General features: G+C 46.1%; 1 protein-coding gene and 1 non-coding gene across 13 annotated transcripts in view; both read left to right on the top strand.

Annotated features, from left to right (window-relative positions):
• SUFU (SUFU negative regulator of hedgehog signaling) overlaps nt 1-15,417 on the top strand; it is a 132,760-nt gene that overhangs the window by 80,426 nt on the left and 36,917 nt on the right. For all 12 annotated transcript variants that reach the window (XM_054521628.2, XM_054521624.2, XM_054521625.2 and 9 more), the window contains 3 exons: nt 11,556-11,698; nt 12,614-12,699; nt 12,971-13,043. In XM_054521628.2, coding sequence (XP_054377603.1) covers nt 11,556-11,698; nt 12,614-12,699; nt 12,971-13,043 — 302 coding nt within the window. The remainder of the gene's footprint in view (nt 1-11,555; nt 11,699-12,613; nt 12,700-12,970; nt 13,044-15,417) is intronic.
• On the top strand, nt 10,495-10,601 carry LOC112135386 (U6 spliceosomal RNA). The gene has a single exon (XR_002916667.1). It is a non-coding gene; the product is annotated as a U6 spliceosomal RNA (small nuclear RNA).

Below are 15,417 nucleotides of genomic sequence, written 5' to 3' on the forward strand. Positions count from 1 at the left end.
TTTGCCTGGAGGAGGCTCTGTGTCTTCATGAGGGCAGTGCCCTCTGTACAGTGCCTGGGTTTACTCCTCCCTAAAATGAGGGTAGCATTGTGCGGGTGTGCTAAGGGCTCCAGAAATGTCATTTGTGGCTGTGCTACACCCCGTGGGCTAAAACTTTGTAGGCTCTTCATTTCTGGCAATAGACTAGGCACGCACATCCCTATTCTCCTCTCTGGTCTAGAAATTAGGCTTGGGCTGGGCGTGGTGGCTCACATCTGTAATCCCAGCACTTTGGGAGGCCGAGACAGGTGGATCACTTGAAGTCAGGAGTTCAAGACTAGCCTGGCCAACATGGCAAAACTCCATCTCTACTAAATACAAAAATTAGCTGGGCATGGTGGTGTGTACCTGTGGTCCCAGCTACTTGAGAGGCTGAGGCACGAGAATCACTTGAACCCAGGAAGTGGAGGTTGCAGTGAGCCAAGATTGTGTCATTGCACTCCAGCCTGGGCGACAGAGAGAGACTCTGTCTCCAAAAAAGAAGAAGAAGAAGAAGAAGAAAGTAGGCATGTGTTTTAGAAATTAGTATGGGCTTACAGAGAGATCCAGTGGGGGCAGTGGGCAGACTGAGTGGCCCCCATTAGGAGCACCTGGGCTGGGCAGAAGCCAACAGGACTAACTTTGAACTTTATTTCCTTCACTGCCTCAGCCAGAGATGTTTCGTTCAACAAAAACTCCAGATTTTCTCCTCCTCTCACTGGGGAGTCATGAAGCTCCCAGGCCTGTGTGGACCTGTAGTTCTGCCCCCGTAAATATATTTCTGCTCGTGGGCCTTCTGTTGTCTGGAGAAGGAGCCGTCTTCCAATCTCAGAGGAAGCCTCCTCCGGGCGAGCTCCGCTGCGCAGTGCACCACGGCGGCAGCAGTAGCAGCTTGAGCCTTCTCAGGAAGGAGGGCGGGTTAGGCAGTTGCCAGAGTCTCCCCACAAGTGTCGGCTTCATCCTGGGACTTCCAGATACGGGGCATAGGCTAACTGAACCTTTCCTCCTCAGCAGTCTGTTACTGAGGACATGTCTGGCACATCTGACATTTTGGAAAAGAACTGCTAAGCCCCCCTAGGACCAGCTCCGGGTGTTCACAGAAGACACTTAAGCCCTGGTTATCAGAATGATTTGTGAACACCAGAAATGAAAGAGGAGTGGAGATTTTTTCTTGAGAGACTATGATGGCTGTGCCATTGTCAAATATTTGACTTCCAAGTTGACAGACCTGAGTCTGCCAGCCTGCTTTGGGTCACCTCCCATTTTCCTGCTCTCTCAAAAACACCTCTTGCAGACTAGCCACTCCTGTGACACCTGGCACAGTCCAGCTGCGTTTCCTGCCCTTGTTCTCTGTCCCTGGAAAGCATGGAATCATCTCAGAGCACACAGAAGAGCACCTGGAGAAAAGGGGCATTTGGCTTTCACGGCGCCAAGCTTCACGCTCCTGGGCTCCCAAAGGAAACATTAGTCCCCGCTCCACAGACCAAGCATGTTAATTCTGACCCTGGGCTGGGGCGTTAGTTTCCAGGCTATTATGTAGAACATCACGGGGCCTGTACTTTCGCACAGAAGGGAGGCAGGCCAGCACTGTCTAGAGTTAGGATGAATTAAGAACTCTTGAGGAATGTATTTGTAAGAACTCAAGGAATGTATTTGCTTCTATGTTTCAAAGGCAGCACTATTTTACAAACAATAGCTGTTTTCTTCTGCAACCCCTCTCCCTAGATTTTGCTAACTTATTATATCCGGGACAGTCCAACTTCAAACCACCATAAGTGAAGCTGGATGTTGGGGAGGTGGGGGTGGGGTGATGGCCAATTGGAGGAGCCAGTAGGATTCTGTGCGCCTGTTCAGCACCCCCCACGTTTTCAGAGTTCTTGCCCAGGAGTTGTTTGTTAATGGGGAATGAGACATGGAGGAATGAAATCTTTCTCCCAAGTGAGCAAGGTGTAGAACTGTAACTAGCATTTTTTGGGGGGAGGGGAGAGACTCCTTTTGCTACCCTGGAGTGGTATTTCCCTTCTGGTGAATTTGCCAAACAACATAAAAGTCGGGTAGCTGAGGGAGGTTTCTCCTGGTACTTGGGGGCAAAGCCCCAAGGAGGAAAGGAAATAGAAAGTGTCTACCCAGCCCTTACCTGGAATGGCGGCGTTCTTTCAGACACTAGGTGAGGGGAGCCTCTGCTGTGTGGTTTAAGTGGAGGTCTCTGGGATTTTCACCCTGACTTTTCAATGAGGATACCTTGGGGAGCAAGAGAGAGGAAACCAGCTCCTGTAACCGCTGGACTGAACAGCTGGGCCTCTAACTGAGGCATTATTAGCATTTGAAAGCCCCTCTGAAGGGGCCAAGAGCTTCCCAGGGTGGGCGCTGGGGCCTGAGTGCAGAGACCCCACAGTGGCTCCAACAGAATGGGGCTAAGCATCCAGGGCATAAAGACCAGACTGGACTCAAGAATGAACTCATTGTGGCTTTGTCCCATGCTTGAAAACTGTGACCAGGGCTCTTTCATTGTTTAGAAAGACCATTTCTTGTCCACAGAAGAGCTCATAAGTCTAGTTCCTTCATCAGGCAGAGCTGCGGAATTCCCTGCCCCTCGCTAGAAGTTTCTGTTAGTGTCCTGCTCTTCAAGCATTTCTGATGGAAGTTGCACTTTCTGCTCCCCACTTTAACTCACGAGTACCTTTGGCCAAAGCCTGATCACACATGCTCAGGGTGGAACGTGTTGATCCTAGAGCAGCACCTGGGCCCGACTCCCTTTTCTTGCCTTAGAGTCTCCCTTTCCCAGCTGCCTAAATTAAGCCCCTTCCCAAGTTATTAAGCCTGCACAAAGTGCTTTTTGGTCATTCTGGTTCGAACAGTTTGGGTTTGCACAGTATTTTAAAATCATGTTAATTCTGGTTAATAAAAGGTCAAAGGTCATGGTTCCAAATCTTTCCAGCCTTTTCCCTGTTTCCAGCCTAAATAAATCCCCACCCGGTTTGGGGTATTTTTTTTTTGTATAAGTTTTAGGGTACATGTGCACAACGTGCAGGTTTGTTGCATATGTATACATGTGCCATGTTGGTGTGCTGCACCCATTAACTCGTCATTTAACATTAGGTATATCTCCTAATGCTATCCCTCCCCCCTCTCCCCACCCCACAACAGGCCCTGGTGTGTGATGTTCGATTTGGGGTATGTTTCTACAGACTAGACATCAGATAGGGATGCAGAGCTCCAGGGAACTGGCCCATCTGTTTCTTAAACTAGGAGCAATGGTGCCACCTACTGGGCACTTGCTGGTAGCGACAAGCTCTGTGGCCAGTCCTGTTTTCTGGTGACTTGGGTGAGAGTATCTGTACTGTATTCCAGTACACGAGTAATAACATACTGCAGTAGAAAGCATATTGAGTAGGCACGCTATTTCCTGTTAACAGGCTTAGATACTGTGTTTGGGCAAGTTGCCCAGGGTCACAACCAGTTAGGGATGGAGGCAAACAGAAACAGGACCTTCCCAACTCGGAAGTTCACCACTAAGCCAGGGTTTGCCAAAACCAGTAGGCAATTTCAGCTAGTAACTGCACAAGAGTGGTAACTGGTAGCATGAATAGTGAAGCCACTTTTCTCTCTTTGGTTCTGTTTGTCTTTTTTTTTTTTTTAAGATGGGGTCTTACTATGTTGCCCAGGCTGGTTTTGAACTCCTGGGCTCAAGAGATCCTCTCGCTGGGCCTCCCAAAATGCCAGGATTATGGGCATGAGCCACCATGCCCGGCCCAGTTTGTTCTCTCTCAGTCTTGGTGATTTTGTCTCAGCTCTATATGACTCTTTAAACCTTGAACAGCTCTTTTGACCCTTGTTTATTTCACTTTTTAAACAATTTTAGGTAGGCAACAATATCAGCTAGAAATTAATAACATTTTGTTATCATATTATCCTGAAGTTACCACTTGAGGTAAGCAACACTAATTTTCCGTTTATTTTCCTTATTTAGTATAGTGATATGAAGTTGCCTTTCCAGAGTAAGTTTGTTTAGGTTAAAAAAAAAAAGGCAAGTCAATTTTAGGGGGAAAAATACAGGTAGGTAATGATACAGATGGTACACAGGTATGGCAAACATCCTGATGGGTGTTGTGGATGAGCCCAAAGTTTGGAAAGTGTTGGGCCATGCCAGTCATCAGTGATGTACTGTGAGACCTTGAGCAATCTCAAGCATCCTTTTCTCATTTGTAGAAAAGAACATGTTAGTAGGTGATTGTTCAGGTCATGTAGACATACACAGTGCTGTGATGTCTCAGCATTATGGGTCAGGTTTCTCCCAGGCCAGGCTGCTGTGCCTGGGGTGGTGGGAACAAGGAATTTAGAGGGTTGGCCTTGCTTCCCCTACTTTGCCTGTGCCTCAAGATTCCTTTCTTTTGCCTGCTATATCCTTTCTTTTTTAATAACAGATTTATTGAGATACAATTCACATACCATGTAATTCACAGTTGTGAAACCATCACCATAAAAAAAGAACCTCATATTGGTCACTCCCTATTCCCTCCAACCATCACAGCCCTAGACAACCACTAATCTACTATCTGTTTCCATAGATTTGTCTATTCTGGACATTCCATATGGATGGAATCATATAAGGTCTTTTATGACTGACTTTTTTCACTTAGCATAATGTCTTTAAGGTTCATGTTGTAGTATATATTAGTATTTTGTTCCTTTTTATTGCCAGATAATATTTGTAATTGCTATCTTTTTTATTTTAAACATTCTAGTGGATATGAAGTGGTGGTGTCTCATTGTGGGTTTTTTGTTTTCTTTTCTTTTGTTTTTTGAGACAGGATCTCACTCCGTCATCCAGGCTGGAATACTATGGTGTGACCAAAGCTCACTGCAGCCTCCACATCCCGGGCACAAACAATCCTCCCACTTCAGCCTCCTGAGTACCTGGGACTACAGGCTTGGGCCACCACACCCAGCTAATTTTTTTTTTGTTTGTATTTTTTTTATAGAGATGAGATTTTGCCATGGTTGCCCTGGCTGGTCTCAAACTCCTGGCCTCAAGCGATCCTCTCACCTTGGCCTGCCAAAGTGTTGGGAGGCCACTGCACTGGCCTCATTGTGGTTTTGGTTTGCATTCCCTTGATGGTTAATGACATAGAGGATCTTTTTATGTGCTTATTAGCTATTTGTATATCTTTTTTTTTTTTTTTTTTTCCGACAGAGTCTCACTCTGTTGCCCAGGCTGGAAGGCAATGGCACGATCCTGGCTCACTGCAACCTCTGCCTCCTGGGTTCAAGCAATTCTCCTGTCTCAGCCTCCCTAGTAGCTGGGATTACAGGCTCATGCCACCACACCTGGCTAATATTTGTATTTTTAGTAGAGACGGGGTTTCACCATGTTGGCCAGGCTGGTCTTGAACTTCTGACCTCAGGTGATCCGCCTGCCTTGGCCTCCCAAAGTGCTGGGATTACAGGTGTGAGCCACCATGCCTGGCCAGCTATTTCTATATCTTCTTTGGAGAAATATATTCAGATCCTTTGTTCATCTTTAAATTGAATTATTTATCTTTTATTATTCAGTTGTAAGAACTCTTTATATATTCTGGATACTTGTTAGATATATGATTTGCAAATATTTTCTCTCATTCTCTGAGTTTTTTCTTTTAAAATTGTGATTAAATATATGTAACATAAAATTTATCATTTTAACAATTTCTAAATGTACAGTTTTGTGGCATTATTAAGTATATTCACATTGTTTTGCAGACATTACCACCATCCATCTCTAGAAGTTTTTCATCTTCCCCAACTTAAACTCTGTACCCACTAAGCAATAACTCCCCATTCGCTTCTCCCCCGGTCTCTGACAACCACCATTCTATTTTCTGTCTCTATAAATTTGCCTACCCTAGGTACTTCATGTAAGTGAAATCATGCAGTATTTGTCCTTTTGTGTCTAGCTTATTTCACTTAGCATAATATTATCAAGGTTCACCCATGTTGTCGCATTTGCCAGAATTTCTTTTTTTGTGGCTGAATAGTATTCCATTGTGTGTAAATACTACATTTTGTTAATCCATTCATCTGTTGATGGACATTTGGGTTGTTTCCACCTTCTGGCAATTGTGAATAATGCTTCTGTGAACATAGGTATACAAATATCTGTTTGAGACTGTGCTTTCACTTATTTTGGCTATATACCCAGATGTGAGCTTGCTGGATCATATGGTAATTCTGTGTTTAAATTTTTTTTGCAGAACCGCTGTACTGTTTTGCACAGCAGCTGCTTCATTTTATATTCCACTAGCAATGCACAAGGATTCCAAATTCTTTGCATCCTCACCAACACTTGTGCACTTGTTATTTTCTGTTTTCTTTTTTTTATTAATAGTCACCCTAATGGGTATAAAGTGACATCTCAAAAGTGAGTTTGCTTTGCATTTCTTTTTACTTTCTTGATGGTATTGTTTACAGCACAAACAGTTTTTTTGTTTTGTTTTGTTTTGTTTTGAGATGAAGTCTTGGTCTTGTCACCCAGGCTGGAGTGCAGTAGCGTGATCTCGGCTCACTGAAACCTCCTCCTCCTAGGTTCAAGCAATTCTCCTGCCATAGCCTCCCGAGTAGCTGGGATTACAGGTGCCCACCACTATGCCCGGCAAATTTTTTTGTATTTTTAGTGGAGACGGGGTTTCACCATGTTGGCCAGGCTGGTCTCGAACTCCTGACCTCAGGTGATCCGCCCACCTCGGCCTCCCAAAGTGCTGGGATTATAGGCATGAGCCACCGCGTCCAGCCTGTGGGCATTAATTTTCAACAAGGGGGACAAAACAATTCAATAAAGGAAATAATATTCTTTTCAGCAAATGCTGCTAAGAGAACTGGATACTCACATGCAAAAGGATAAAGTTGGAGCTCTTATATCACAAACAAAAGTCAATTCAAAATGGATCACAGACCTAACTGTAATAGCTAAAACTATAAAACTTTTAGAAGCAAACATTGGAGTAAATCTTTTGACCTTGGATTAGGCAAAGGTTTCTTCCATACAATATCAAAAACACAAGTAACAAAGGACAGGTAAATTAGACTTCATCAAAATTAAAATTTTTTGTGCTGGCCAGGTGCAGTGGCTCATGCCTGTAATCCCAGCACTTTGGGAGGCCGAGGCACGCGGATCACAAGGTCAGGAGATCAAGACCCTGGCTAACATAGTGAAACCCCATCTCTACTAAAAATACAAAAAATTAGCTGGGCGCGGCGGTGGGCGCTGCTGTAGTCCCAGCTACTCAGGAGGCTGAGGCAGGAGAATGGCGTGAACCTGGGAGGCGGAGTTGGCAGTGAGCCGAGATCGTGCCACTGCACTCCAGCCTGGGCGACAGAGCGAGACTCTGTCTCAAAAAAAAAAAAAAAAGAAAATTAATGCCCACAAATGTGAGAGTTTATTTCAGGACTCTCAATTCTATTACATTGATCAAATGTCTATCCTTATGCCAGTGCCGCACTGACTTGGTGACTATATCTTTGTAGCAAGTTTTGAAATCAGGAAAATTAAGACCTTCAACTTTGCTCGTCTTCTTTAAGAATGTTTTGGCTATTCTGGGTGTCTTGCGTTTCCACGTGAAGTTTTGAATCTGTTTGTGAATTACTGCAAAGAGGATACCTGGCATTTTCATAGGGATTGCACTGAACCCGTAGATGGATTTGGGGATACTGCCATCTCAACAACACTAAGTCTTCCGATCCATGAATGTTGGATATTTTTCCATTTATGCAGATCTTCTTGAATTTCTTTCAACGATGTTTTGTAGTTTTCAGAGTATAAGTTTTCATTTCCTTTGTTAAATGAAGCATTGTATTATATTTGATGCTACTGCGGAAGAATTGTTTTTCTTACTTTCATTTTTTATTTTATTTATTTTTTATTTTTTTGAGACAGTCTCACTCTGTTGCCCAGGCTGGAGTGCAGTGATGTGATCATAGCTCACTGCAACCTTGAACTTCTGGGCTCAAGCCATCCTCCTGCTCCAGCCTCCCAGATAGCTGCAACTACAGGTGTGCACTACCATGCCTGGCTAATTTGTGTGTGTGTGTGTGTGTATGGAGATGGGGGTTCTTGCTCTGTTGCCTAGGCTGGTCTCTAACTGCCAGGCTCAAGCAATCCTCCCACCTCGGCCTCTGAAAGTGCTGGGATTAGAGGCATGAGCCACCATGCATGGCCTTAGTTTTATTTTTGGATTGTTCCTTGCTAGTATATACAAATACAAATAACTTTTGCATATTGCTTTTGTACCCTACAACCTTGCTGAACTTGTTTAATAGTTCTAGTAATTTTTAGTACGTTCCTTAAGGTTTTCTGTATACAATATCATGCTATCCATGAATAGAGGCAGTTTTACTTCTTCCTTTCCAATATGGAAGTATTTTCTTTCTTTCTTTTTTTTTTTTTTTTTTTTGGGATGGTGTCTTACTCTGTCACCCAGGCTGGAGTGCAGTGGCATGATCTCGGCTCACTGCAACCTCTGCCTCCCAGATTCAAGCAATCCTCCTGTCTTGGCCTCCCGAGTAGCTGGGACTACAGGTGCACGCCACCACACCTGGCTAATTTTTGTATTTCTAGTAGAGACAGGGTTTCACCATATTGGTCAGGCTGGTCTCAAACTCCTGACCTCAGGTGGTCCACCTGCCTTGACCTCCCAAAGTGCTGGGATTAGAGGCGTGAGCCATCACACCTGGCCTTTTATTTTGTATTTCTTTTTCTTGCCTAATTGTCCTGGCTTGCACTCTAATACAGTGTTGAAAAGAAGTGGCGAGAGTAAGCATCTCTGTCGTGTTCCTGATCGTAGAAGGAATTAGTTCAGTCACTTACCATTAATCAAGTATGATGTTAGCTGTGGGGTTTTTTGTTAATGTCCTTTATCAAGATGAGGAAGTTCCATCCATTCCAAATCTGAGTTTTTTTTTTATCATGAAAAGGATCTTGTCAAATGCTTTTTCTGTGTCTATTGACATGATCATGTAGTATTTTTTATAATCTCTATTACATTGATTTTCTTGTGTATAACTAACCTTGCATTTCTGGGATAGATTCTACTTGGTCATTGTGTATAACCACCTCCCCCACCTTTTTCTTTTCTTTTTTTTTTTTTTTTTTTGAGACAGAGTACAGAGTCTCACACTGTCGCCCAGGCTGGAGTGCAGTGGCGCAATCTCTGCTCACTGCAACCTCCACCTCCCAGGTTCAAGCGATTCTCCTGCCTCAGCCTCCTGAGTAGCTGGGATTACAGGCGCCTTCTACCACGCCTTGCTAATTTTTTGTATTTTTAGTAGAGACGGGGTTTCACTATGTTGGCCAGGTTAGTCTTGAACTCCTGACCTCGTGATCCGCGTGCCTCGGTCTCCCAAAGTGCTGGGATTACAGGCATGAGCCACCATGCCAGGCCTGTATAACCCTTTTTATATGTTGCTGAGTTCTGTTTGCTGGTATTTTGTTGAGGATTTTTGTTTGTATATGCATAAAGTATATTGGTCTATAGGTTTTTTTTTTTCTTGTCTTACCTTTGCTTTTCATATCACAGTAATATTGGTTTCATAGAATGAATTAGAAAGTATTTCTTTTATTTTTTGGAAGAGTTTGAGAAAAGTTGGTATTAATTCTTCTCTAAATGTTTGGCAGAATTTACCAGTGGAGTCATCTGGTGGGCCTGGACTGTTTGTATTGTGTATGTTGTTGGTGGGGGTTAATTACTTATTCATTCCTTTTACCTGTTGCATTGTTTCTTGCTTGTAGAACATGCAGGTTGCTTGTAGAAACACACTTACATAAAAGGAGAGAGATTCTGGGAAGAGTGGGCCTAGCAGGAATTTGGAAATTTAGGGGTTTCTAGTTGGCTCTACCTGAAGCCGTGCCTTCTCCTCTCCCCTGTATTATCACATCTCAGATGAAGCAGTCTTCCTTCTCCTGCCTGAATGAACACCATTGAGGTTAGGACCAATAACTGAAGCCGTATCTTGGATGGAAAAGGTGTGTCTGTGTGTGTATGTGTGCATTCTGCCTTACCTTAAATATTGATAAAAAGTGGAGGAAGATACCTCAACTGTTGAGATTCCGAGATCGTGAATGACAGACTGTAGTGAACTCTGGAACAGCCATTTAAAGAATGAGATAGTTCTCCATATGCTGAGAAGCAGTGATCTCTGCTGGGTGCCGTGGCTCATACTTGTAATCCCAGCAGTTTGGGAGGCCGAGGCAGGCGGATCACGAGGTCAGGAGATCGAGGCCATCCTGGCTAACACAGTGAAACCCCATCTCTACTAAAAATACAAAAAATCAGCCAGGTGTGGTGGCACATGCCAGTAATCCCAGCTACTCAGGAGGCCGAGGCAGGAGAATCGCTTGAACCCCGGAGGCAGAGGTTGCCATGAGCAGAGATCGCGCCACTGCACTGCAACCTGGTGACAGAGCGAGACTCCGTCTCAAAAAAAAAAAAAAAAAGAAGTGATCTCATGCTCACTTCAGCAGCACATATACTAAAATTGGAATGATACAGAGAAGATTAACATGGCCCCTGCACAAGGATGACATGCAAATTCAGGAAGTGTTCCATATTAAAAAAAAAAAGTGCTCTCTAAGATATATAATTAAGTGAAATCTGCAGAATAGTGTGCTTCCATTTGTGTAAGGACAAAACATGGAAGGGAGCCTGTGGATGCGTAGGCTGGTCATACAGAGCACCTTGGCACCCATGATGAGAGTCAGAGCTGGTGACAGACTTAGTACCTTGTGGGGTTGTTTTCCCTTGTGGTTATGTGGCCTTAAACAAAACTCTTTCTAAAGTAACGTGCCTGCTTGAAGTGCAGTGGTGAGCCTGTGTGTGAGGAGGCTGTGCCCTCATGGCAACAGCTACCCTTGGCAGAATCTGAACATCTCAGAGACATGGCCTGAGGATCCTCATGAGTTGTCACTGCCACGGTGTGGGAGGCACTATCTAGACCTCCATTTACTTGAAGCCTAGTGTTCCTCAGAATTCCTACATCTACCTGTGGGAAAATGGTGATAGATTTCAAAGGCCCTCCAAGGTTGGATGTTTCCTTCTGAGTGCCGTTTCAGCAACATAGAAATTTCGGTCTGTTTCTCCAAGGTGAAGGGCTTTCATTGCCCTGTTGCCTCTCTGTGGACTTCTGGCCAGGTGGCCCTACAGAAAAACACCTTATTCTTTCTTGGCAGATCCAGTCATGGCTCCTGCCTCCCACCATGAGTTGGGATATTGGGGAAGCGAAGCAGATGCCAGAAGTCTTTCGGGTTTCCCAGGCCAAAGGAGCTTTCACACTAATAGCCTGTCCTTTTCCATTTAAGTCTGACAGAATTGGCAAGCAGGAACAATTTAGGTTTTTGGAAATATCCACAAACTCTTTGCTTCCATCCGGAGTGAATGCTTCTCTTCCTTCACAGGGGCTACCCTAAGAGGCTGGGAAGCCTGCCAGCCTGGGCTAGTGAGATCCCAGCCCAGATTCCAGGCCTGGATCTGAGGCCTTGAACACTGAGGATCCTTGTGTCTCTCCCACAGAGAACACCTTCTGCAGTGGGGACCATGTGTCCTGGCACAGCCCTTTGGATAACAGTGAGTCAAGAATTCAGCACATGCTGCTGACAGAGGACCCACAGATGCAGCCCGTGCAGACACCCTTTGGGGTAGTTACCTTCCTCCAGGTGAGGCACCGGTTGAACGCTGGCTCAAGCCTTCCTGTGGGAAGAGTCCTGGGAGGACAAGGAGGCTTGAGGAGGGGGAGTGAAGGGAGTGGGAAGTTTCCTTTGGCCTCTTCCTGATTTCTGTTTCCTCTGATGGTTTGTCAGGTAGATTCAGATGGTCTGATTTAACCTGCTGAGATGGGAGAAGGGAGAAAGGGAAGGAGCCATTTGGGTGGGAGAGAATGGCTGTAGCTGAGAGGGAGTAATGGGGGTGGTGGGTATTCTTTGAACAGTGAAGACCCAGTCTCAGGAACAGGACTTTCCAGCAGGAAGCCAGCTCTGGGTCGTCCTTGCTCTTTCCCAGAAGCTGTGGGAACCTGCCCAGCTTTGACCAGTGCTTGTTTTTGGTCATGATGAAGTCTATGTGAAGATTCCACTGATTCCCTTGATATTTACACAAAGGCGTATCCCCTAATAAGGAAGGGAGGAGTTGCTCTGCAGGCTGCTAGGACCTATTGGTGGTGGTTCCAAGCCTGATAGGTCTCAAAGTCTCTTGTTTACATTCCCCATGATACCAGACTGGGTAGGAATAGCTCCCTGAACCTCCCGTACTTCCAGAGACATGGCCTGAGGACACATCTTGAGTTGCTCAGGCCTTGGTTTTCTCCTTCGTAGCTAAGAGCTAGACTTGGTGTCATCCAGACACAGCAAGGGCAAGGGTCAGGCCTCAGGGCCCACATGTGGACCCAGCCATTTCCCGGCCAGGCAGCCCCTCCCTCCTAAGGGAACCATCCAATCTTGGCTATACCAGCTCCTGAGCACAGATCCTGCCTGTGGTCTCCCAACTGGAGGTGACTCAGAGAGCCTGGGTAGCTGACCTTCTTGGGGTGGGGGGTGGCCATTAACACACAGTGGGCTTTCTATCCTGGGCCTCAGATCGTTGGTGTCTGCACTGAAGAGCTACACTCAGCCCAGCAGTGGAACGGGCAGGGCATCCTGGAGCTTCTGCGGACAGTGCCTGTGTGAGTACCCATGCAAGGTGGGAGCCTGGCTCCCTGGGCTTGGGGGTGGGAGTCCCTCCACCACCCTCCATGTGGGGCTCCCTCTTGTGTTGTTATTTCAGACCCTGGTTTTTCACATCAGGGCTTCCTGACAACTCACTCCCTGACAATCCCTGACCACGAACTATTCCCCTGTGTCCTAGGCCTGGGGCAGCAAACAGGGCAGGCTGTAGGCCCAGCCCATCAGCCCCATACCCTCAGTTACCATTGTATCCCCTTTCCTTGTCCACAGTGCTGGCGGCCCCTGGCTGATAACTGACATGCGGAGGGGAGAGACCATATTTGAGATCGATCCACACCTGCAAGTATGTCTTGAGTGAGGAAAACCTTTCTAGCACCCTGTGCCTAGGCCTCTTCCAAATAACACTGGCTTTCATCCTGGGAAAACAGAGGAGCTTTATGTGTGAGTGAGTAGAAATATGGCATCATTTGGAACTTGTCCCCTGAATTCTGCAAAGCACATAGGGAGCAGAGGTTTCAGCCCAGGAAAGCTAGTCCTCAGACATATGCATTTTGGCATTTTAAAAGGATATTTTTATTGTATGTAAACTATATATTGGCTTAAAAAATTAGATTGCCAGCAATAAAAGATAAATGTAGTGGATATTGCTTGCTTGCCCAGTATTCATTCTCCTGCCTCCCAGACTTTCTTTTAGGGAGCCACCACGGCCACCACCGCCCTGTACCAGACAGTAGTGTAGGTGAGTGATACTGACTCCATGGCCCAGCTGCAGGAGTGAGTGCTGATTGGTCTAACGGTCCCATCCCCATTTTCGCCATATTTTCTGTCTTGGGCAGTCAGATGCAGAGCTCCTAGCCTGGAAAGATTGGCACCTTAGACACACAGGCTGGCAGCTGCCCACTCCCTGTGGCCCACCTGGACAGTGTTTCAGTGTCATCTTTGCTGTTTTAGAAGCATTCCTTTGTCATGCAGGTAAATTTTGAAAGCCACAAGAACGTAACTGCCTTTTTTTTTTTTTTGAGTTTTGCTGTTGTCACCCAGCCTGGAGTGCAGTGGCACAATCTTGGCTTACTGCAGCCTCCGCCTCCCAGGTTCAAGCAGTTCTCCTGCCTCAGCCTCCCGAGTAGCTGAGATTACAGGCGCCCACCACCACGCCCAGATAATTTTTTGTATTTTTAGTAGAGACAAGGTTTCACCATGTTGGCCAGGCTGGTCTCGAACTCTTGACCTCAGATGATCCGCCCGCCTTGGCCTCCCAAAATGCTGGGATTACAGGTGTGAGCCAGTGCGCCTGGCCCATAACTGCCTTTCTTATGGGCTTTTCCTGAAGCAGGAGCCACAGACAGCTAATAATGTTACCTGCCAGGTGTCTGGCTCCTTCTACTCCCCTGACCAAATGCAGGCCATCGCCATCTCTAAACCTCTCATGCTTCTGTAAAATAGCTGGTAGGCCACAGGCAGTTGCCGGGAGTTCCATGTGTTAGAGCAAGAGGTGGCAGATGGACATGTAGCCAGCAGCCCCTGAGTTCTTCACTGTAGACTTGTGAGTTCTTGGGCATAAATCCTCTTCATTCACAGATGATGCTCCTCTGTTTTCCTAGTGCTTTTAACACTGAACATTTCAAACTGCTGCCAGGATCCTCTGTTCTCTCTACTTTAAACTTGGTTTCCTTGTATCTTCTGCATATGCAAGAATCAGGAACCAGGAAGGCTATGTTTCCCTAAGCCCTTGTTCTGTAGCCACACTGGGATCCAGCATGGGGCACTGTGGGCCGTTGTTTGGCCCCTGTCATAAATGCCAAATACTAAGAAAGAACCTGGTCCTTTGCACTAGTAGGGTAAACAGCTGTCCTTCCATGCCAAGAGCTATTCTCCTTCCTAGTCTGCAGGCTCCCCTGAGAGCAGCCCGCAGGACCCGGAGCACCTAGTGGTCTTTGAAAACAAGCCAGGGTCCCACAGGAAGAAAGGACAGCTTTCTTTCCTGGTGACTCTGTGCACCAAGCGTGAACTCCTCTGTATTCACTGTGCCTTTCTGGGGCCTGCTTGCTATCAGTCCCTTTAGAGCTGGCATATATTCCTGTGATTCAAGCTCTACACTAACCAGTTGTGTGCCCAAATAAGTCCCTTGCCTTCTGGGTCTTAACTTTTTCTTTTTACTTATAAAGTAAATAGCCCCGACAAGTTGAGCGAAGAATTGTCTGTCTGCAACTCTTTACCTAAGTGAGGGACCCCAGGGCAGCCAGTGCAGAGGAAAAAGCTCAGACTATCCCCTGAGCACACCAGGGTATACATGCTCCCTGCCCAGAGTACACAGAGCGCTTCCCTGCTTAGCCTCTTCCTGCTCGGAACCCACAGCTTTGCCCAGGCCAGCATTAGCACTTGAAAGGAGGAGATGACTGATGGGAAGGAGGCGTCTGGGGCAGAGCCACTTGTTGACTGGTCCCAGGAAATAAGGACAGTACCTGTACTTCTCCCAGATGGGGCTTCTGGGCTGATCAGCAGGCCAGTGTGGAACCTGTGGAGCCGGGAAGCACAGATTCTTGTTGAGATGCTCAGTCACAAGCTTGATTTGGCCCACATGGGCATAGAGCCTTCCAGATGACTTTTAATTCAAGGTCCAGCATCAATGAACTGTGTTTTACCAGAAAATCCAGGGATGTTTTGAGTACAACTCTTCCTTGAAGCCATTTGGAGAGTGTTTGTACTCAGCAATACCA

Source organism: Pongo abelii, chromosome 8 (genome assembly GCF_028885655.2).
Source record: "Pongo abelii isolate AG06213 chromosome 8, NHGRI_mPonAbe1-v2.0_pri, whole genome shotgun sequence".
Classification (NCBI taxonomy): Eukaryota; Metazoa; Chordata; class Mammalia; order Primates; family Hominidae; genus Pongo; species Pongo abelii.